The sequence below is a fragment of the Calonectris borealis genome, chromosome 7 (genome assembly GCF_964195595.1).
Source record: "Calonectris borealis chromosome 7, bCalBor7.hap1.2, whole genome shotgun sequence".
Lineage (NCBI taxonomy): Eukaryota > Metazoa > Chordata > Aves > Procellariiformes > Procellariidae > Calonectris > Calonectris borealis.
The window spans coordinates 26,845,227-26,869,799 of NC_134318.1; the positions used below are offsets into that span (position 1 = coordinate 26,845,227).

At 38.6% G+C, this 24,573-nt stretch overlaps 1 protein-coding gene across 1 annotated transcript in view; it reads right to left on the reverse strand.

The window, feature by feature from the left end:
• Nucleotides 1-24,573, reverse strand: part of BLNK (B cell linker) — a 103,629-nt gene that overhangs the window by 62,884 nt on the left and 16,172 nt on the right. The window contains exon 3 of the mRNA XM_075154768.1: nt 9,112-9,158. Coding sequence (XP_075010869.1) covers nt 9,112-9,158 — 47 coding nt within the window. The remainder of the gene's footprint in view (nt 1-9,111; nt 9,159-24,573) is intronic.

Sequence of the window (24,573 nt, forward strand, 5' to 3'; positions counted from 1 at the left end):
GCCACAGTCCCTTAACTTCTCCTTGCAGCTCATCTTGTAACTGCTCTACCCTGCTCGTCTAGCTGGCCTCATTTTTAAGCAGTGCAGTTTTCATGGCTTCGTATCTTATCTCAACCGTTTACCCGTTCTCTTCTCATTTCTGAATTCAAGAGAGTCTGCATGAAAGGGTTTCATACTTTCCTTCATTATCTTAGAAATACTGCATAGGCCACCTGCCATCACAGCACAAATGTGTGAACTAATGAATGAAGCTCTGCAGGCTTATACAAAAGCAAAAAGAGGTTAGGTTTTCACTTGTTTTCACGGAGGCTAGTCTAAAGCAAGAAGAATGAAATGTCTCTCCTGCAGGGAGCATAAATATGTGTTGATAACATGCTGTAAATTAAATATTGTATTTCTTTCAAAAACCGAGAAGACTCCAGTTTGGAGACTTGGAGCAAAATGAGCCAAGACATCTGCTCTGTTTTCTGCCCAGTGTGTACTTGAGCTGGGGCACATGTGGAATTCTGCTAAAATGAGATTATAAATTAATAGTCCTTCACACTTCATTGCTTGAATGAGCCAGAAGTTATTTTCTTCTGAGTTTTGAGTCCCAGGTGCAGCACTTTCTGCCTACCAAATATGATTTTCTAAAAGGGAAGAAAGACCAGTGAATCGAAACTACAACAACCTCTTCTCTGTGGTCTGAGTACAGCCATGTAATAGAGAAAAGGAAAGCACATCAACTGACAGGGTGGAGGAGAAAGATCCTATCCAGGCATATGATGATGGTGAAGAACCGGTTTGTGATTTGGGCAACAGCTTCCATTTCTGGTTCTGCTGCTGGCTTTGTGTACAGACATAAGCAGGTCATTTGGGTCTGTGTCTTAAAAAGGTGAATTGTTTCTTTGATTTTTTTGGTACCCAACTTGAGTTGCTCTGTGACTGATATTCGATTGCTATTTAGGCTGGTCTAGAGAACTAAAAAAGATAAATGTTTCAACTTTCACTAAAACTTAGTGAGATTAAGCTGACTGTTACAGACCTGGCTCTCCCTACAGCTGGGCCAGCATATGCTTTTTTCTCAGAGGCTGATCCACTCTTGCTCTTTAAAGAGGGTTAATAGACATCTAGTATTATTTAGCATTAGCCTGTCACACTGTTATCAGAAAGAGTCTGTGATTTATCTTGCTTAACGTCCCTAAAAATGAGCATAGTGTTTCCAATATAAAAGAAACTCTTCTATAAGTATCCTGTTAGCCCCCCCGCAAATGGCATTCCATAGGTGACTGAGCACGGCAGGGTACCATAAAAGGAGATTGGGCAAGGTTGTCTAATTCTAAAATTTTCTAATTTAGAAGTTGTCCCGAACAGGCTCCAGAACAGAGAGTAATGGAAAATCATGGGGCTGAAGAAGAGGAGACTCTGGAGACAGTTCTAGGCTTATACTGATTTATATATTACATATACAGACACAAGCCAGCTAAGACTGCAACCTCTATGCCCCTCTCTGTATTTTCCTAACTGGGATAGGGAGGATAAACTGTGCCATGGAAGATACTCAGACAACTTGAAACTGGTTTCCATCGCAGGCATCGAGGGTATTGGGAAGAAAAATTGGGATTTCCTCTGACATCTTCATATCCTATCAGTTCTTTGGTGATCTCCAGATAATATCAACTGGTATTTCAATTGTTTGAGAATGGGATTATTTTCAGTAAGAAAGGATGGGAAAAAGGAAAAAATTCTTGGAGTTTCTGGATGCAATTTTCATTAAAATGGAAAAAACCCTCTAACTCTGACAGTATATCTGTAACCCTGAGTCATTCCTCATCATTGCAATAGTGATAATTCAGTAGTATGTGCATAAAGAAAGCCTTTTGTTGTATATTCTTTCTACTGAGGCCAGGGGCAAGAATACAGCCCACAGAACCACAAGAATGAAAACATTGCCAAGGTAGTTTCCACTTTAACCACAGCTGCAATACTGTAGCATGGTAACATCTGAACTGCCACCATTGCTATTTGGAAAGTACTAAGACCCCAGCAAATATCTGGATATCGGGACTTGATCAGAAAATACAAACTGGTATATTTTGTGTATTTTTGTATATTTTCAACTTTTCAGAGAACTGTATTGCTACTATTTGTGGTATCTTTTTCAAAGATTGAATCTTGTTCTATTTACAATCTTTAGTGACTTCCAATGATTCTTGTATACAGGTGTCTGTTCTCTCCCTATAAGCTCTGCCAAATGTAGTTTCTAGCTACATCTTTATTTTTGGTAACAAACACAGGCTTGTAATCATGGTTATTTCCTGTCAACTTTACTTAGTATCTTTATACAACTGCAGTTGAAGAAATTGTTTAGTGAGAAAGGCCACTGAAGTAGGAGCTTTTTAGACATTGTGTTTGCTTAAAATATCCTTCATTTAAAATTTTAAGTGATGCTGCAAGACAGGTAAGGCTGTTGCTAAAGTACTGCATCTCCGAGTTTGTCTTAATTGTGAACTATAAGCAGAAGGTGGGCTGCCAGGAGGCGAGTCACTCACGATCTAAAAGCCATACTGGACAGGATGAGCATAAGGTGATATACATTGCTTTTCAGCTGAATGTATTGCTAGTTTGAATGTCTTCTATATTGGGTTTGGTTTTCATTCCAGCTAGAACACCATTAATGTAATTCCACCTGGCATCTCCTTGTCCAGTTTAGAAAGATAGTTTGTTTGAAAATGTCTCCTGTGTGGTTGCAGTCGTAGGAGAATGTGATGTACAGAAACAGTTCAACCCTTGTACAATTTTCTTTATGCATTATTTTCAATATAAAAAGATGCATAAAATACAAATTCACTGTTTATCTGTGGAAAAGTATCAAATGTTATTGGACGTAAATAGTGGACAGCATGTTTTGCCAAGAGAGACTATCATAAATTTTTTGCAAATCTCAAAAATATGGCAAAGCTTGGTTAGACGATTGGATTGGATTTCCTTAGTACTAAAAAATGCCCAGCTGTAGATTCACAATATTGGAATGTGTCTGTCTGTCTCTGTTCGCCTGACTAGATACTTCTTTTGACATGGAGCTGAGATGGGGAAGGTGCCATGATTAAACTGTGGTCTCAGGTTCAAATCCATGCGGTCTGTAGTGGTGCCACAAGACTTTTAACGCTGTGATCTTTCCGTTCTTTCATTGCTAAGCTTTGGCAAAACACTTCAAAAATTATTTCAGAATACCAGTTTTGCCTGGCTTTAGATCCAAGATAGCATGGTGAACAATTTAGTTACAAGAGCAGAAGTGAGCTTCCTAGAAGAACTTGGAACACGATATGCTCCTGAGCTGTGAGGGGGTCTTTCCTTCTTCTCAGTTAACTGGTGTGATTGCAAAAGTCACGATTGCTCATGGCAGGATGGAAGAAACTGCTGTAATGCAAGTGTCTGTTGCCCCCTTTCTGCTGCAGGAGTGTAATATTCTCTGCTGCTGTAAAAGGAGGCAAGATGGTGTTGCTTTGCTGAGCAAATATTTCTTAGATCCTCCTGCGAACAGGAGAATATCCAGAATTAATTCTAATCAGCAGGCAATGGCTGCCTCTGTAAATATTTGATGCCTGAGTAGACTTTTGTCATAGCCTTTCTATGCTAAAAATGAGTAAATAATATGTAAAAATGTGATGTAAAGTCAAATTCAGATAATTTTTTTTTTCTTTGGAGTGCATATAGCTACGTTTCTGTGACACTAGAATGGTTATGTACTGGAAACCTCTTTTGGTCTCTTTTAGGTATAATTTTTATTGAGAGGTCACTGTTTGAAGAGGTATCTTCTGAATTTGCAGCCTCGGTCTTTTCCAGTTTTGGGAATAAGTGAAGATTTTTAAAGTGGCATTTAAGCTACATCAAAAACTAAGGAAAGCGGGGAACTAAATCTACATATTTAGACATAAAACATTCAACCTGAGTCAGCACTGGTATTTAAAGGATATAGGGTAATTAAAAATCCCTTATGGTATATCCCAAGGAGAGGGGAAAACCTTTCCTGCTTACTAAGTATTGGGATAGAAGTCATCTACCACCTTTGCTTTTTCACCTTGGAGCTTTCTCTGGAGTGGGAAAGTCCAAATGCAGATTGTCACAAGATTTCTGTACTGCTGCATCTTGCTTAAAGAGACAGCAAAAGCTCTTTGTCTTTATTATTTCTTAAGGAAACAGTCCAATTCTCATAGAAATCTCATTGATTTTACTAGTATTTTTATTAGGATTTGTCTTTGGTTAGGCAAAGCAATCCACTGAAATAAAAATATAGGAGCAAGAAATCAAAATATTTCAAAGTGAAACTGAAAGTATTATGTTGCACACCCTACATTTGTTAACTAAGAATAAATTTAATAATAATGCCTATGCAATCCCCCCTCCAAACAAGACTAGAAAATCCTTTACATGTGAAATTTGAATGTCATTGTAGTCTGTTAGAAGTCTACTGATTTATTTCTTGACTTCTCTTTTACTTTATTCTTAATTTTAACTATTGTCTTAACGTTTATGCCTTCAATTGTCCTGTCTTTTTAATGAGAAGTAAAAATGTAACAGAAGAAAATGCATTATGCATGCAAGTGTTTGAGGCAGTGATTCTCGCTAGAAGCATGGACAATGAGTTAAACTGCACTGAAGTGTCTGACTAAATTGTTGAGAAAAGATGGGTGTAAATCTCTATCACGAGTAGACTAGAATTAATTTTGCCAGCGGAGGCCTGTTTGCCCTTTGAACCATCATCCTCTTTTGTGGCCTGCAAGCCTGGGATGGCCCCTGACAGCACAGAGGTCTCTCTGGCGGCTGCAGCGATGGCAGTATTGGCCACTGCTTGGACTGTAATCCCCGCGATATTCAGATGTCCCCAATGCTGTAACTTCTGTGGCGTCACAGCTGGTGAATGGGACCTTGGGAAGCAAGTTACGGCTTTCCCCTGCAGTGCAGCTGTACAGTTTTTGTTACTATTTTAAGTAAAGACATCACAATTCCTGATGCTTTTCCATTATAGCACCCCTGTGAGATAGGGAAATACTACTATTATTTCCACACTGCAGGTGGGAAAGGAAGCAGGGAATGCTTTAGCTGTGTTTACTTAGGCATTTACTTAGACATTTATGAATCCAGGTTTAGTGATTATTGGACACCATCGCTCCAAAAGATTTTGCCTTATGAACTCACTCCTGACCCAGCTACAAAGGGGCTTAGAGGGGATCCAGGCCTTTGCACCTGATGTATGGAGAACTTGTCCGTGGATTTAAATGTTGATAGCTGTGAAAAAGCTGAAAAGTGAATTTTCCAGGTTAGGTTGTTTACCTTCCTTGATGAAGAAAAAATGCTAGTGGAGGGGGTAGGATGAAAAAGGAGCTAATGTGTAATGTTTCTAGTTCTTGCAGCTTGAATTATGCAAGTGCAGACATTTCAAGTGGAACATCTCAGCATTACACAGGTACTTTCCTGATATGTAACATCTCTTACAATTGAGAATTTATTCATGTCTCAGGAAAAGACATCTCCTTTGCTTGGAAGACAAGGATGAAAATTTTCAGTGTGGAGTTATTAAAAATTATTAACAAATGAAAAAAAAAGATGTTAGAAACTAATCTAGAAATCAGTCTTAATTACAGAACACTTGCTTGATTTATGACTAGCAAATTTTTCTGCATATACTGCAAATTCCTGGTAAAATAAACTAGTAACATTTTTCACAGTAGTGAAAATTGGTAGATGTTTATTTCAAGAAAAGAAGATCAAATGCTGCCCACAGCATAATTAAACAAAGCTTGTAATTATGTGTTCCTTATCACAGCTCATTTATTAGCCAGGATCTTCCATAACTGCATGTTGCTATATACAAATGGTAAACTTAAGACTTAACATCTCATACCTGATTTGTGGGTGAAGATTTCTCATTTACTTAGCAACCCGACACAGCCAGACAGGCTTCTGAATTTGCACATGTAATAAAGAGCACTGATTTTGTGATGAAAGATTCCAGTCCTGATTTTGGAAAACAGTCCCCAGAGCTCGTGAGTTGAGAGCAAAATTCATTCCGAGTTTGATTTGGGATGAATTTCTAATCTCATTAGCTATAAAGAAGGCCTTTTAATTTCACGGTCCCTGGGAAAGTGAAACTTGAGTAAGCTGACAGCATTGTGAAACAACTTCTGCAGAAACATCTGATACTGTAAGTCTTGGACTATCTACACTGAGGTGATTCAGCTGTAATTACATTTCTTTCTCAAGATGTGCTTCCAAATTATGGATGTTCATAACAAGTTCTAATAAAGTTTATAATAAACTTCATAATAAAGTTATAGCTTATATGCCAGTTTTGCTGAATACAGTTATAAATACCAATCTTATTTGCACTGCTTATTAAAATGTTAAGTAAAGATAGCAAGACAGCGTGTTTGGAAAGCACGTAAGTTCCAGTATTCTGAAATATCTGTGGTATGAGGTTGATTTTGATATCTGCGCTCTCTTAAAGAGTGCTCTTGAATGTAGCGTGATATGTGTAGTGTTCTTCCTGGCATAAATTTTAACACTGAATAAATAAGCCCATGGCTGTCGTCAGTGGGATGTTTGAGACTTCTCCCATGGGAAGTATCTGGAAAGTGCTGTTGTACTGCCGTTCTTGAGAGCGAACTTGTTCAATGTTCTGGGTGACCCCAGGCTTTCAGGCTGAGAGTGGATGAACTGAGTCTGCTGTGTGGAGTGAAAAATACAATGGTTCTTCTGCAGGAGGAAGGGCTTTAAGCAAAGCTCAAGATTTCAACATGATGTCAGGACTGTTGAAAACATATAAACCTGTGAGAGCAGTTTGTTGCACAACCCTGGCAGCCAGGTCCAGAGAGCGTTTGGACTAGTTTCTCAGGACTCTGCTGTCCCATGTTTGAAAGCAGCACCTCTCTTCTGTTATTGTTTTGAGAAGTGGGGAAGGAAATATTTCATTATTGCATTTCACGGATAGGATAGGACACTAATAGAGATTGCACCTTGATAATTTCACTGCTATATTCAGTAGCTGCTCAGAAGCAATCTAGGTAGACCTATGGCTTTAAGTGTTGATGGGAACTAGTTTACATCCAGCTGTCATTAGGCTGTCAAAGTCAATGCTAATTGAATTAATAAAATTCAAAAGAATAAAATAAGAGTCTTCATGAAAAGTGCCGTGCAAAAAAAGTTTATTTCAGAGTATCAAAACAGAATTACTACGATAAACTCTTCCCAGAGAAAACATTCTGTCTTTGTTGCCCCTGTTATCTTTTCCCACTTAGAGAACAGGTATAGTATTGACTAGAGGGAAAAGAGCCTTCCATTGAGTTAGTGGAGGTATTTGGTGCGGAAGTCAGGGAAGTATAGCTATGCATGGCTGCAGATTGCTCCTGGTACATCTGTGATGGGATTTCCTAGCAGAATGTAGAATAACTGCGTGTTTTGGTTCACAGAGCCTTCTAGACTCAAAATCTTTCTTACGGAAAAGAACAACACCAAGTGTTGCACTAGTGAGAACTAGAACGGGAAAACAAAGAGCTTTTGATGGTGGCACGTCAGGGGACCTAGCTTCTGTTTAATGAAGCCTTATGAAGAAACCTTCATAACAGGCAGAGACCTGAAGCACTGGCCACTGCCAGGAGAAACACAGGATTTTGATCTCACCTTGTCTGGCAATTACTATTTTTCTGTTTATCTATCCTTATTGTTTTGGTCCATTGGGGATTACCTACTGTATGAACAGGCTTGAACAGGGCTGTTCATCTGGCTTAGGTGGATCTAGGTAGACCTTTCCCAATTAAAACATGCAAACTGTTTGAGTGCTAGAAACTCAGGCAATTTTTGCAATAGCAAGTAGTAACATTTTAGAGTGAAAGTTGGTGCTAGGGACGTGACATCCACACTGTGCATTTCAGGAGTTTTATTACTTTGGACTTGATCCACTCTGGTCTTTTGTTTTATACTTGCAACAGAATTCATATTACAAAACACCTTTGCTATTCCAATTTACAATTTGAGAATCCAAAGCTTGAATGCCCACATCAGTAGCAGTGCAACTCTTGGTCTCAGTTCAGTAGATTTCTGTTTGCCCCAATATTGTAGTAGGTCAAATTCATGTATATCACAGAAACAGAGATCTCAACCTTGGTTAACTTTATATTCATGCTCTCTACATTTTCTCTCAAAATGATGTCCCATTAGACTTAATTACTTTGCAAGAAAGTCCTTTGATATTTTCCTTACTCATCTAGTTAATTATTAAAACAAACCCAGAAGAATATTAACTTATGCTCTCATCAAATTCTTATCAATAGGAATAGGACTTTAACGGGTAAAAATGCCTCCAAGTTCCTCCAGTTTTTTATCCATAGAGTGGGATTCGAAAAACAATTCTGGTTCATAAATACATATAATGTTTTCCCAGCTAGGGGAAAAAAAAAATGCTACATGGAATAATAACAACCATTAGGTGAAGTAGAGCAACTCACTCCATATTAAACTGAATTCTTCTTGGTTTCATTGGCTCATAGAGAAAACTCCCTAATATTATTTCTGTGCAGTAATACAAGAGAAATAATATACTTGAAAATTAAGGATATCCTTCTAAATGAACTTGATTTGTCAAAAATTACATGATGGCATTTCCTAATTGTTATACCTGTATTTGCTTATTCAGTACTCTATTTAAATTCTATGTAAATTACTTTCAACATAGCACTTTGTTAATCTGATCACTTAAATTGGTCCCTAAGCAGCAGATAACCAATTCTGAACAAAATTTGGCTCATACATTATACAAGTAAAGAGCTTTTGTATTCTGGAAGAAGTTGAACTTGTACTTTCCTAATATCAAGGTTGTCCCTGTCTGTTCTGAGGAAGAATATCACCCAGCAGCTGGTGCAGAAGAGACTTTCTTGTCAGCTGATCTGAACCACAGTTCTTGTAAACCTTCCAGGGTCCTAATCCTGCGGAAGTTCCACCCCCATCAATTAATGCCCTTCCCATGAGCAGGAGGTTTCAATTCTCATTTTCCCTTATTTATTAACAGAGAAACTGTCAGAGTACAACAGAGTATTTGTCATTTAATAGGGAAGCAGAAAATAATGAGAAACTTACGGTTGGTGCATTATTTTGAATCGGCTCAGCTCATAATCTGATACATGCTGAAAAGAGAGAAAACAGGTTTTGTATTTTAAATAAAGATCAATTTAATCAAGACCAATTCATTAAGGGAATTGCATAACATTTTTAATAGTGAACTAAGCAAGGACCTAAAAAATAGGTTTTAGTTTTGTAGCTACATGGTTGTCTCATCTTGGTTAATGCTTAACTTTTTATTACTGGCCTGTTGTAACATTTCTGGAAAGCTGGTAGCACACACTACATTGATAAACTGGAATTTAACTGGGCATGTGGCAGATTAAATTATGCTGGTTAATGAATCATTCAAAAAGCGATAAGCAAGCCATTTTATATGGTCTCTTTCCAGCTCCACCACAGAATTTCTTTGGGGTTTTTTACTGAAATCAGCAGACTAGTATAACAATGGCTGAGGGAAGATTATTTTAACAATGGTTGGGAGACTATTAAGTCCCAGTTTGGTCTGTTCTTATGCTAGACTTCTGCATGACTCCTCAACCCATGAAAAACTGGGGATGAAAAAAAATAGAATATTTAGTGTGCCACCTTGGCATATACAGTGCCTATTCTAGTGCTGCACAAGCTAAGTTGGGTACTGGAAACAGTTTACCCAAATCATTTCAATAGCTTGTGTAGCTCCATATACTTTTCACCTCAACATGCTAAAGAGTCCATGCACCGCACTAAAGCAGCAGAAGTACTTCTGATGTTCAAGCTAGTGTGCAGCTTGCAGCCGAACTTCTTAAGTCAGAGCTTTAAGCTAGTCTAAATTAAATCTTTTTTATCTATGAATTTTCCTTTAGTGCAAAATTTCCAGTAAAATGTCTGGATTGTACCCAGACCGAGTGTGTGATGGTATTGTTTCAGTCCAGAAGCCCGCTAATGCTAAAACGCCCTCTTTCTCAGCATAGATTTCAACAGGTCAGGCTGAAAACGTGTCCATTCAATAGATGCAATTCTAACTCTCCTTCTATATTTGTGTCAGGAAGAGGAAATTAATTTGCTTGTTTCCTGAGACTTCCTAGGCACACCTATAATGGGTGTGAAATCTCTGAAACGGATACTTTCCAGTGCCTTCAGTGATACTGAGTTCATTGTAATATGATTGATGTTTGCCCAGCTCTATCTGTTTTTCTGAATAACCCCCCAGCCATCAGTCCCATTCCAAACTGTTTTGCCTTTTCCTTCACTGTCTCATCAGCATGATAGATGAGTTTGTATCAGGCATACAAAATGAGACACTAATAGCAAGTGTATGAGTCAAGGAGATCAAGTGGAGAACATGTGAGATCTCAGAGAAAACATATTTCCTCAGTCTGTATTTAAATTCAAGTGAATCTCTGCATTTCTTCAAGTTCTTTGATATATTTGTTGTGAAAATATGCCATTTCAGACACTAGAGAACCCCCTACATTTAATACTTAGCCTGTAATTATACTGTAACAAAAAGCAGCTGCATATCTACATGTAGCGTGTATGGTAATTAGCAGATGATCTAGCAGATCTAGAAATCACCAAATTCCTGAGGAAATTTAAAACTATATTGAGCAGTCTGATTGACATACAGGCCCATCTGGGCTTGTCCAGACTTCGTCAGCTGTAATGATGACTCACCAAATTGCCTCTGCAGATCGATCCCCAGCAATATTAGGGCTATTTCCTCCCCTGTTATTGCACCTTCTAAATAAGAGGAGGAAGCAGCTATGCTTTTTCTTGAAAGGATTTGATTTTTGTTCATTCCCTTTTCTTTGCAAAATAGACTATTTAAACCTTTTCTTGAGCGTATTAAGATTGCTGAGGTATAATTGCTTGGTGATTGCAGCCAAACAGCGTATGTAATTTTCACTGCCCTTCCAAGCTGATGTTTGCTGTAATCTGCTGCTCAAGCAGCACTCTGCTGTAGGCAACTCTTTCCACGCAGGCAAGTGCTGTGTGTATGGTCAGACCAAGCACTTTTTTAACTAGCAATTGCTCTTGATAGAGGAGGAAGCTATGGATCTAAGCACTTCCTATACTGGTGAATGTCTTATATAGAGGGTTTTAACTTGATTCTTTTTTTTTTTTCCTGAGACAGTCTTCAATAAGGAGATTAAGCTATGAGCCTCCCTGAAGTTTGAGATTGGCATCTATGGGTCCAGCTGAAAGCTATCTTTTCTTATTTTGTATGTTTGGGTTTTTTTTTTGGTTTTCTTTTGGTTCCAACCCCCTCCACCCCCCCCAGTAAATTGCACCATTGATTGCAACTAAGAGCTGCTGCTGCATTTTAGCAACAAAATTCTGGTCTTAGGAAAGAGTACAAAAATATCTTGCAAACTCAACAGTTTTGAAGTTACATGGTGGCTTCTGTAAGAAGATGACTAATTCTTCCACGTTTTAATCATAATTGCTCCTGTTGTTGCTTATGATATACATTGCTAGTGATTCATATTGGCACAAATGGAATATATTGCAAATGAATATGTGTGATAAAGAAGAAGTTAATGTAGTTTCTTTCCTGGAGGGATATGAGTTGCCAAATATACAATGAGGAACTAAAGGGACAGGATGGAGTGTTTGGGGTTTTTGTATTTACAGTTTCATGTTCGAGTGCCATTTAGAAAGCATATAAAAATTATGTTCTCTTCAAACCTGCTATTGATTTCCTCTTTTCTACAGGCTGCTTCATTCACCTGACATCAACTTTCTCAGTAGCTCATGTACTTAGCTCAGTAGCTAAGAGTAACCAAAACTCTTAGCTTGCAAATCAAGCCAGCCAGCTTTGTTCTGCAGATGGCATCATGGAAAGGGAGAAACGCTGCAGTGGTGCAGATGTTTGAGGTGTGTCTCTCACTCCTTTACTTGCAGAGGCATGTCTTGGATCTGAGCCGATCCTGCTGTAGCTGCTTGCCAGCATGGGTGCTGAGAGAGGGGAAGCCTTACATCAAAAGCAAAGAGAAGCTAAATTTCTGTACAATCTGGAGCTGTAGACCCGTAAGTAGGTTTTATGCATTTTTGTCTGGAAAAGTTTAGGCTGACTCATGCACATGGACTGTGCAGTACACGCAGAGTGAACTGGCTTGTCTGAGGTGCTCTGGTTCTGTGCATGGGCTTCGCAAATGGCCAGCACGTGTGCATGTGGCTTACGTGCCTTGGCTGGGTGGGACTTACGGCATTTTGCAGACCTGGGGACATGTAAAGGTTGACTGGTAGGTGGATAAGGGGTAGTTCACATGCAAATGGAGTCCTGGTTTGAGGAAACTGAGTAAGTGTGGTAAGAAGGTAAAGGGAATGGGGCTCTTGGGTGGGATAAAACATTGCAACACAGTGCGTAGCATATATGGCACCTTTACCTCCCCCAGGTTTAGCACTCCTCTTATAGAAGGCTTCTAATTCACAAACACGTCTGTCAGAAGTCATGGGACCTGGCATGTTTTGGCCTCCAGGTTTGCTCTGGCGATTTTTTGTCATGCTTTCACAGTTCCTAGCTGAGGTTGTGCAAAGGGATATTCTAATAGAGTTATTGCCTCAAAAAAGTTTTTAGATGTCTTTGAAGAAGGTTGTTGATATAGTTGATTGTATGATACAGTCTTTTCAACTATATTTTGAAGTTCATATAAGCACATATCTTTCCCCTTCATTACTTTTCAGCCCCTCCCTGTAGGTAAGCACCTGTATAAGATGGTTATGGCTGCAGGTGCAAATAATACCTGAACAATCCAGGAGAGCTCTGAAGGATCAGTAGGAGTCTGAAAAGGTCCAATTTTGATGTGAATGAGGATGAGGGGATTCCCTTGACTTTATGATAAACAAAGATACTGTGTTGCTAGGTAAGCTGTCAATATCTGAGCAGTAAAGCTGCATGTGTAAGGTGTCAGTCTTGTCATTACCTTACAATAATGCTGAGTTACATTCTGCCACATTGCCAGTTCTGTGCATGGACCAGTTTGGAGAGGTTTGCTGTGAAATGAGTTTGTTGCTTTTTGTGTGTGTCTGTGTGTGTGTGTATATATATATAAAAATATATATACCTTTATGTATATATATTTGAATACGGTATGGTATAATGAATTTGACTTCCTCCTAATTTTCTTCAGTTTTTTTGGGGGGAAAGTAAAGACCCAGATTTATTTGATGTAAAGCAATTTCATGTTATTATGGCAAAGTAAATGCATAATATATTACAAAAGCTCTGTATTCAGTATGATCAACTTCCTTATGTTAAGACCTGTTTATGTTTATGGCATCTGTTTGGTATTGACAAAAAGACCTGCAAGAAGCCAGGATTAGGAGGAATCTACAGCTACATTTTTCATTTCTAAGAGACAGAAATTTGGAATGTAAATAAAAATAATCTACATTTAGGCAGTCAATACAAATAAAAACCTGAAAAAACATAGAATTTTAATAATACATGTTAATGATACTCTCTATTAACTGGCATAGTAGACTATCTGTAATTAGTCAGAGAAGATATTTCTTAGTAAAAATGTCCTTATGGAATACAAAAATATCCTTATGGAATAGGAATAAGATCTCAGTGCTATCCTCTAGAAATACAACCTAAGCTATAGACGTTTGCCAGTGATATCTGGCAAAAACTGTCAGAGTGTCTCAAAATGAGTAAATCATGGAATAAATGCATAGTGGAAATTTTTTAGGTCTTTTTTTTCTTAGAACTGTGCCCCACAGGGGGAGAAAAGCAGAAGAGAAGAAGGTAAATAAAATGTGGAATTCTTGAAACTAAAGGTCAGTCCAGAAAGAATGGCATAATAAGGAAATATGTTTCTATTGTGAATGGAGGATTACTGTTTTCAAGGTATTTATCCATTTTAAAGTGTGTAAAACTGACATCTAGTGGTAGCAAGAGCACTTTGTGTGCAAAGTGGCTTTATAGTGAGACCAGTTCGCACAGCAGATTAACAGGTTGTAACTACGTTACATACTGATATTGCAATTCCCTGTACTTCAGCCTAATTCAAATCCTGTTTCTTTGTGTTACAGAGTCTTTCAAATTAAATCTTGCTCCTTTTAGTAATATCTCACTTACGTGAAGCAAGGTGGTGGTGTCCGTTCATCTTTATGAACGCATAGACTCCTACTGCAGAAGCGTCATCCTGATGAACAGTTTCGTTAGAGAGGAAAAGGTTAGAAGGGGCGTTAGGATTAAAATATTCCCATCAAAAAAGCTGAGGATAAGAGCTAAAGAATCTCAGCAGGGTCACTGAGGAAATTGTTTGGCAGCTACCAATTTTAGACCTGTTATGAATAAGCAGGAGTCGTCAGGTATCAGAGCTGTGATGCGTGTCTCAGGTGTGGCATTACTCACAAGGGTAAGCTTCTCTGGAAAGGGAAGCAGGGCTTTATGGCCAAGACTCAGATCTTGCATGAGTTCAGGCAAGATGTGTGGGGTCTGAATCAACAGAGCATATAGGCATGTGCTTAAATCATTCTCACTGGAGACAAGAGGGTATGTTCGCTTGCTGGGGTCTCTGCTTAAGCATTTTGCTGAGTCATTGTTCATATGCTCATTTCTCATTCATAATTTTATTCAAATAGTATTTTTAAAAAATATTTTTCTATTTTCTTCCACATTTTGTCTAGCTTATTCAGATTTTAGTGTCTTTGAATTAAAACTCCTTCATTTTACAGTCTTCTCAGTTCATAATAACTGTTGCAAATCTCTGAGAGGTAAAAAATGCTGGTAGCATAATTCTAGTGAAACATAGCTCCCTGCAGTTTCAAGGCTGAGGTGAATCATGCTATGCTGCCTCTATCATTCCTTCTCTGTTACTTTCAAAACACGGTGAATCATATTTGTTGAACAGAAGTGTTGATATTCTGCAATGAAACTAAAGTCACAGTTATAGAAGTGGTATAAGAAACAGCTGCTGTCATTTCAGATAGGCGAGCGTACTGCTTTCACGTGAAAGCAGAGACGAGCAGCAATCCTGTTTGTTGCCGAGCTGCTCTGTAAGGACAAGATTAGTTGTTAACAGCCAGGGCAGCCAGAGCTAGGCGATGCAGTCTTATCTATCCTGAGCTGGTAATCCAGCGCCGGTGTTTAACAGTTCTAATATACTTTTGACATTTCAGCTCTGAGTGTGGGAGTGGTTGCAATGACACGAGGCCAATTGCTATGTGCAGTCGCTCTGGCTTTGTCTGCACTCACTGGGGCTTCTCCTTCCTACTTAGACACTGATGCTTTTCCAAAGTAGTGAAAGCATAAGGATAAGTCATGCTAGTAGCACCAGAACTGTTGATATACATGATACCTCAAGATTTCACAGCAACCATCTCTGCATTTGGCTTATATAAGACCTCACGTAGTACAAATGAAGTTGTGTTGGTAGCAGTGTTAGTAGCAAGGGAATATATTCAAGAAATGCTTGGTGTAAATAGGACTGTTGGAGATGGGTTTCTTGGTCCACTGTGGATTTGTCAGCCATCAGGAAGTGCTGCTGGCATTTTGTCCTCAGGCAAAATACCTTTTAGTTAAACAAAACTGCTCATCTAACGTTGTGTTACTATCTAAGAGCTGTGGTCAACATATTATGGGAGTTTGAGGTCTAGATGTCTATCATGCTGGAAGGAACAGTAGAGTATTTTACATTTTTTAGGACAATCAGGATTACTTTAACACCATTAATGGAGATCTGTTTGTAGTATTGTTGTTCTATCATTTCAAGTGAAAACCAAGTTTTTTTATGAATTATTTGATTAGGTTTAATATGCATTGAACTACTGTATGGTTTTGCCAGAACTCCAAGACTGAGGAGTCTGTACTGCATACCCTGCCACATTTATTTAACTGTTGAGATGTTTGAAACTTTTATTTTTTCAAGAGAAAGATATTTTCCTGCAATAGTAGCTCAGCGAATCCCTGTGGTTTACATTATTTTGAGGAAAGAGCCTTTTGCAATAGTACCTAAAGTGCACACATTTAAGGTTAACCATTTTTACTTTGGAAGAGCTCCAATGAAAGATTAAACTAGTTGATCCTTTGTTCTCATATATACTATGAGTGGGTTTGCCTATGATTTATTTGTCTATGATCTATGGTTTCCAGCCCATTCTATACCCCAGGAGCTGCTTGCTCACACTTGGCTATCCAAGACTTTTTTGAATCTGTCGTATTCACTCTCGTATGCTGAATGAATGGTCCCCTCCCTGAAAGCTGGCTGCAGAAATAGCCTTGGTCTAAGAGAGTAAAGCTTGATCTGCAACATAAATCTGTCATTTTAGTGTATGCAATGGGAAAGTTCATGTTATTTTTCCTAGAACATTGGTGTCCCCATTAGTTTTAGGCTGACCTGATGGAGAGATGAGAGGTTTCCAAGGTTCTTTCAAAAATTATAGTCTTCCTCACTGACAGTGTAATGGTCTGTGGGCTGAGCTCTATATTTGCATGTCCTTATTGAAAGGACACTTACTGGAACACAGAAAATAAAACCACTTCCCATATCTTTACAGTAATGCACTGCTATATGTTTAAGCAAATTAAAATGGGTTTTAGTGTTTGAAAAAGGAAGCAAGTCACCACATATAGAAATAACAACTATGACCACTAGAAATTTAGCCTCAGCAAAAACCAGCAGAGCGTTCTGCTGATGTGGGCTGCAAGATTAGGAAATCAGATTTTTTTTTTTTTTAAATATTTTTTTTTTTGAGAAAAGAGAATTCGGAAGAGCCAGCTAAAAGTCTTCTAGCAGAACCATTTCTCTCTAAAAATGCTTCATCAGTTAAAACAAATTCTTTTGCAGGACTCCTTTCACTTCATCAATGATTAAGAATGTATTAAAAATTTTGGCAAAGTTGAATCAATTTATTTTGGTGTTTTTAACGTAAGGTAAAAGGCCCAAATGAGGTATGTCAATGATACTGCTTTAGTGGTTCTAAAACATTTTATTTTTACTTTTATGGGAAACTTGCAACTATTCATTCTGATTCAGAAAACAGGGAAATATTGAAGTGTCAAAAGTTCCATTTTTGGCCGCATATAAGAATTAATGGCCTGGAAAATATTTCTAGTCTGCAGTCAAGATACCAGTGACCTGAGATTTCCAAGAAACAGGACATGCTGCAGAAAGGTCCTCAGAGCCAGGGGGCTCTGCTGGAAGCAGAACTGGTGCTTTAGGAATTGACCTTTCCCCAGGACTCAGACCAAGGTGGGAATGCGCTAGGCTGTTGACCAGTTTTGAACCCAGTTTAATAGTGACATCTAAGAGGATTTACACTGTCAGCTTCTTTTAATAATCTTGCCCTGTGACAGGGCTGAACCACATCTGCTTCCAGCTATCCGAGTCCCCTTCCAATAACTGCATGCAGGTGACTTGAGTCAAGTGGTGCCCCTCTGCCTCTAGCTTATTAGAACAACACTGTTGTGAAAACAAGACTCTCCCTTGGCCATGTGGTTATGTGCAATTTCTTTCCAGTTCATCTTTTCCTACCTAAACAACCTGGTTTTGCTACCTGGTATATCCTTAAGTGAGCAGACCTCTCCACCGTGGCCTGTGTACCAGGCTTTTGCTGAGGTGGGAATACGGAGGCTCTTCCAGGATCCTCCCTACCTCTGACAGTCTCTTGGGCAGGTTTTATTTTAATTACCTCATATCCTGTTTCTGGGGAGTGTTTGATAAAGCGCAGCTAGCATGGACCCCTTCTGGTGCTCGCTCCCTGAGGCCAGCAAGGCGCCAGCAGGCAGGGCTGGGGGAAAGCTGTACGAGGCACATGAATGTCCCAGTGGCTGTGGCTGCCAAAGGGCCGGTCCTGCGCCCTCCCTTCTCCCTCGACTCCTGTCATGGAGGAATGTCTCCCATCCCTGTGCTGACTCTGGTGCTTCTCTGACCGTTTTGTGAGTTGAACCAGCTGCAAATGAAACAAGGGAATGCCCTTGAACCAAGGGAAGCTTCTGGCTAGAGAGGAGGGAGAAAATTGTTGGTGAGGAGACCCCCCCGGTCCCTGGCGGCAGCTTCTTCAGTTGTCTGGGTTAGTGGGAAATCTCTCGCTGAAGCTGTGTTTTTCACAGATGCTTTAAACCTCCTGAGATGTGTATTCTCTGGGCACTGTGCTTCCTCTACCTCCTCCATGCTGTCACCAGCAGTTGTGTGGTGAGCTGGATTAGGGAAGGCTGAAGAATAACCATAAAGAAAAATGTTTCCATCTGGTTAAAACCTTGATGCACCGCCTTTGTGGCCAAGTGAGAGCCAGTGCTAGCAAAAGCGTGCGTGTGTAACGGGAACACATGGCAAAGGTGGAAGGGGGAGCACTGCCCCCTTAACCAGATATGAAACTGTCCCTTCAGTTAATCTAATTTGCTCACTGAGGAAACTGAGGGCGGCAGGAGCTAAAATGGTTGTGGTGGTGGCATTTTCAGTATTTGAATATTGACTTAGTAGGAAGAGTACTGTCTTGGAACAGCGGCAGAGGCTGTCTCGGTGGAAGACGCTCTGTGCACTCCATTGAAAAACAAAAATTCTCTCTATTTTCTGGGTATTAAGAGTTTCCATCCTGCTCTCAAGAGGGAGGTTGAAAATGACAACAGGAAATAGCACAGCAGGAATCAATTCTTAGGTCACTGATAGGTGAGACTGGCAAGGACCCTTGTTACTTGGGGAAAATTAAGTCATAATGCTGCTATACAGGACAAATAATTGAATAGAGAGGCTCCACATGTCTCTCAGGCTGTTGGGAGCAAAGGGATCAATCTTGGAGAATCCCAGAAAGTGGGGGACTTTGGGCCTTCAGCTCTCCCCTGCTGGCCAGGGGTCTGGGAACCGTGCAGAAGTGCTCCCTGCTGACACGGCCGGCAGAAGCAGCTGCCTTCCGCTTTCCTGCATCTGGACAAAACCAATAATTATAACAAGAAGTGCTGGGAAATAGCTGAGCCTGAAAAGACTGTACAGAAGGGGTGTGAGAATCATCTCACCTCTCGGAGCAAATACTATGGCAGAAGCAGTCAGCAATCTTAAAACTGCAACAGCAGTCTTAAAAGCAAAACCTATATGCGAGAGTATTCTTGAAAGATTAAGAAAGATCATATGCATAATTTTACGCACATTAAATTTCATCAAGGGAACAAGAAGTAGCTAATCTTAATGATAAGAATAAATGCCCTTGCTGAATCAGAAACCAAATGTGACTTTGTACCTGCCTGGCAGCTCCAAACGCTCTGATGGCTGGCCACCTTCTGTTTAGAAATAAACCACAGCATAAGCTCCTTGTGCATTTAAATGGAAGAAACAATTTTATATGCCCACCCAGAAATCTGCTGAGCTACTTAACTTTGAAAGTACCCACTGGATAGTGGGATAGATTTGTTGTACTGTCTTTGATCCTGCTTTATATTCTTGAGGTAGTGGTTTAGTTCCACTGTTTATCTTCATTTTAATAATCACAATGGTTATAGCTATCTGGTATAGATATTCTTTAATTCATACAGTCACGAAAATGTTGTGTATGTATTTCTGTAGGCATCTTGAAAATGAGCAGCTGATTTGCTTGAATCATGTTATGTCAGCCACGGTAAGCAACATCATTAATAGCAGGTAATGACTGAGTCCATCAGCAAGATCATGACTGCTGCGTATCAATGGCTGAAATAACTTTGCGAAAAGATAGACTTTAAGGTGCTGGCAGTTCATTGCAAGTAGGAGAAGGAACGTCATATACAATTGTGGTAATTTAGGTAAGCAGCAGTATTATCAAAATTCAATACAATGAAGATCCCTTACTGTAAAGCATACATGCTAAATCTAAGTTTGTAAGAACTCAGCCTTCGTGACTGTTTTGTGTTGAAGAGACCAGCTGCCAATACTGCATGCAGCCTGTGGCACTGAAGCTATTTCTGCCACTGGACAAAGGCACATGTAGTTGTTTATGTCAGTAGATGTCTTCACTCAGAGCATGAACCTCATCTGTGCTGGGTCACAGCATGGTGAGTGGATGAGGACTTCTAAGATGGAGTGGAAGACACGTATAGCACGGCAACCTCTCTCCTGCTCCGTGACGCTGTGCAGAGTGCTGCTTAGTGGTTTATGGCCAGGGCAGCCCTAAATCATGAGAGCCACCTCTTGAAAGGGCAAAGCCAAAGGCTAGTACAGTATTAATCAATGCTTACCACTGATGCAAAGAGCTTTAGAAATTTTCTTGGTAAGTACTTGGCTACAAAGAGGTTAAGGACAATTGATTTAAACATCTGCTTTATTTTTCCCAATTTGGAAATTTGAAAGACAGCCTGTAAACCTAACACTCCCTTCCCCACATCGCAACATGTCCTGCCTTTCTGGGATGCCATTAGGTTTCTTAGTGTGCTTAGATGGTTTAATTAAAATCTTTTCTGGTCCAATGCAATAAACAATGTCTTCTGTCAGTGCAACATGTCTGATAATGATGCTAATGATGCTTCTGGGTGATGATTGTTGTGAGGACAGCTACAAAGGTAAAGAGTAACTTAATTTGAGAGGTTTGATTTTCTTTTACTTTAGCCATCATGAGCTGAACAGATAATGCCAGTTAGAAAGAAGCAAAGGAAGAGGTACTCTGAAAATTTCTCATCTCCTTTGTTCTTATATGGAAATTTAACAGTATAATGACCCATTTGTCAAGTGATGTATATCTATCTAATACATGTTAAACTATTAGTTGCATTTCACTAGGAAAAAGGAAATCTAGTTTTGGATACAGGACTTATCATGTTAGATTAAACAAAGTTGCCGGTGTTCACGTCTGTATATATTTCTCAGCAGAATATCGGTACATCAATGATACAGTATTTGTGTGTTTTCTACTTCTGTATTGCTGCTTGGTCTTTATACACAAACATTTATTTATTTAGGTTTCATGGTGGATCTGAGTACTTATTCAAGATCCTGGGGCACCCAGCATGTACCTCTTTCCCTTCCCTCTCAGCACTATTAATCTTCAAAAATATAAATATCAGCCTTTTCTCTTTGACACTTGATGTTAGCCAATGAAGTCCACATCTACATCTGAAGTTCCCAAAGCTTCTAAGCGTTCAGACTGTATGATCCTGCTTTTAGTATGTTCTGCATTGATTTTATAGCTTTAGATACTGTTTGGGAATGGATATGAAGCAGACTTTCTTTTGGCTCTTTCTTGAAGTGACCCGAGTTATTTGTGAACAAGGCAATTAAAAAGTGGGTTATAAAAATGATGCCAAATGTCATTGAAATTACTGTTCCACTATATATCAGCATACATGAATCTTCTTTAGAGAAAAACCTCTTTCTACCAATTTTTTAAATTTAAATTACAGTAATTAGCAAGTGTGGTTCTTGCAGTGAAAGAAACAGTAGGATATATATTTAAAATGTCTAAAAATAAATATCTTTCTTTCAAGGTTTTACAAGTCAATGACCCAACATGTTGTTGACAACCAAGTTTAAACACTTATAAGAAATCCCGAACTTCCACTGAGATACGGACACTGTTTCCTTTCCTGGCGCTTCATGAAACTAACATTTGAATTTCAGTCTGATACCATCTGACCGTTTTGGTGCAGTATATCTTTAAATCTGTTAGCAAGCTTGTGCAGAGTTTAGAGTGGGAGGAGAAAGGAAAAGCAGCATGTTTTCTTTGAGAAAAGTTGAGCTTTGAAAGCTACTGAAAGTTTTGGAATGTTGAAAGACAAACCAGCTGAGATACAGTAATGGGCAAAGAGCAAGAGAAGAGGTCAAAACTGTACATGCAAATGTCCTTTCACATCCTAGTAATTTCTGAAGATTCACATGGCTTCAAAAATAAGCTAATTCCAGGGATACAATACACATTTGGAACCAGTTCTAATATTAGTCTGTCATTATGATGGTATCTGAAAGCCAATGATATTTATGCTAGCACAAAAGAGATTAATACATTAATTTTAAATTGGTCTCCCAACCCCAGTTGCCTTGTGTGTGGGAGTAGTTTCTTTGCAGGAAAAAGTCACTGCTGGCTGACTTTTTTCTCTCCCTTTCTCACCCCCAACCATTGACTAATACTGAAATTTAACAGTGAATATTTCCTTTTTTGCTTATGTGCCATTTAAAAATGCTTTAATCAAGGTTTTAAACCAATTTATAGTGCAGAGTGACTGTCATGTACTACTGTCCACATGCAGAAGCAAACCAGAAGTTCAATGAACATTGAGCACTAATATAAAAATCATATGCTGCTCTCTAAACGATTTAATGGATTCATGAAATTCAACTGGCAATAATGGACAATGATCATATGTTATGTAACAGCCATCCTTATCACTGGGCACGTGCACTTGTAAAACAGGAAAAGAACACAAAAAGAGAAAAACATTTAAATTTTGCTATGGGTCAATTAATTATATATCAAATGTTGACAAATTTTGCATGTATATTAGAAGCTAATCCACCACTGTGTTAAAGATTTGTGATAAGTCCCATATCAATGTGAATCCAGTCCTTTTTAAAGTGACCACAGGCAAAATAAAATAACTTTATTGGTTAAAACCAGTCAATTTTGATTACATGAATTTTCTTCATATTTCAATAAATACTGTAAGTACTATTTTTCAGCATGGCTTTCTGAATTCACTTTAGTGACTAAAGCTACTAGCAATGATCAGTTCACTTCAATTATAGGATACAATTACTTGTAGCTATTTCTGGTGCAATTAAAATGTAAAAATGTAAAAATTCATCTCCTTAATAAATTAAGATGGCCACAGAACGGGTGGTGTTGCCAAATCTGTATTTTATATTCACTTATTTTTCTCAGTATTGGAGGGGAGGGAAGAACAGGTTTTAAACTTCAGACATGCAGACTTAGATAAACAAAATCCATTTAGAAGTTTCTCCTTATAAATTGATGAAATAATCCATAATGGTGTGCACCTCCTACATAAACCTAAACAAAAGTATTGTATTGCTATTCCAGAAGAATAAAGCATTAAGTAAAAAAAGTCCATATTCTTTTCCTGTAGTACTCTTTAACTCTACCTTTTATTTTTACATGTGACAGTAATCACCCAGTCATGTCACATACCTGTGTAGTCTGACTAGATGCCATCTAAAGTAATTAAAAGTATCATTTGTTTTTCATTGTTTTCTTGTATTGCATCACCTGCCAAGTAAAAGACCCTGGCATTTCCCATTTTTACATGTTTGTAAAATGAATACTGCTTCCCACTATTATCTGTATGTGAGAATGTGAATCTGCAGCTCATTCAGATGTGTATGTGAGCATGCACATGTTCAGATGATGGATGTTGGGATAGTTGTTGACCTTCTGACTGATGGCCGTGCTTATGTGGAGTATCTGTGGATCTGGGTACCATTTAGCATGACAAAAGTGGCTCTATTTGGCTTTAGCTGATTAAAATTCATATCCAATATTTCATGAATATGAGTTACTTCAAAGTGAAGTTCAACAAAGGCAAAATCATATTCCAGAAATTCTTGGCCTTGGAACTATATTTCATGTTACGTTGTGGAAATCCAACTATTGTCTGCAAATGTCAGATTATACCCATTTTATCTGTGCTGCCCAAATGGATATTTCTCCCATTTGGAACCAAAGTGGTGCTTTGGGTTATAATGAAAAAAACATAGGAAAACATAAAAAAAAATCTCCTCTGACCTAATTGCTGCATACCTCAGTTTCTCACGTTCCTGAATTTATTCATGAGCACAGTCACAAAATCCTTCAAGACCCAACAGAAAATGTAGCGCTACCTTGTAAAGTTCAAGAATACTTAATTGGACGGAAAAGGAAGAAATAACACCATAAATAATGCATGTTACTGTTGTAAAAAAGACTGAAAAATTGTTGGTAGAGGACTTTCTGTTGGGGGAGTGTATATGCTATGACCAAATATAACCCAAGGCTTTGGGAATGATACCCTCATTCTTATAGATTTTATTTGCTTTTCTTCCTATTGCCTCTTTAAAATTCAGTGCTGTGCTTGTACAGATGCATTTCAGATACTCTGAACCACCTGAATCAAAAGCATTCAAGTAAGAGGTTGGGTTTTTGAGATTTTTTTTTTTCTGTTTGTTCCAGTGAAGTCTCCTTCCCTTGCAACGTGATGCTGGCACATACAGACATTTCTCTAATCTGCTTTTGTCTGGATCCTGTAGTATATAATTCTAATGCACAAATGAAGTGTTGCATTTCCCCCTTCACAGGAAACTAGGGATTCAGGGCAAATGTCAACATTTTTCTTGGGTAGTTCTGAGCAAGTAAAATAGGTTGTCAGCTATACATATGAAATATACATTTGTAATCTAGTGTCTGTATATTTTTTTTTGACAAAAAATTTGTACAACCTGTATAGTTATTTATTTCTGTCTTACCCTACATTCAGATGGTTAAGCACCCTGCCTACTCGTATCATGGTGATCAGATATTGTTTTAGTATACTGGAACTTTTAAGTAAGCTTAATGGAAAATCAAGTTTTTACTCTATGGGTCATACCATGACAAATC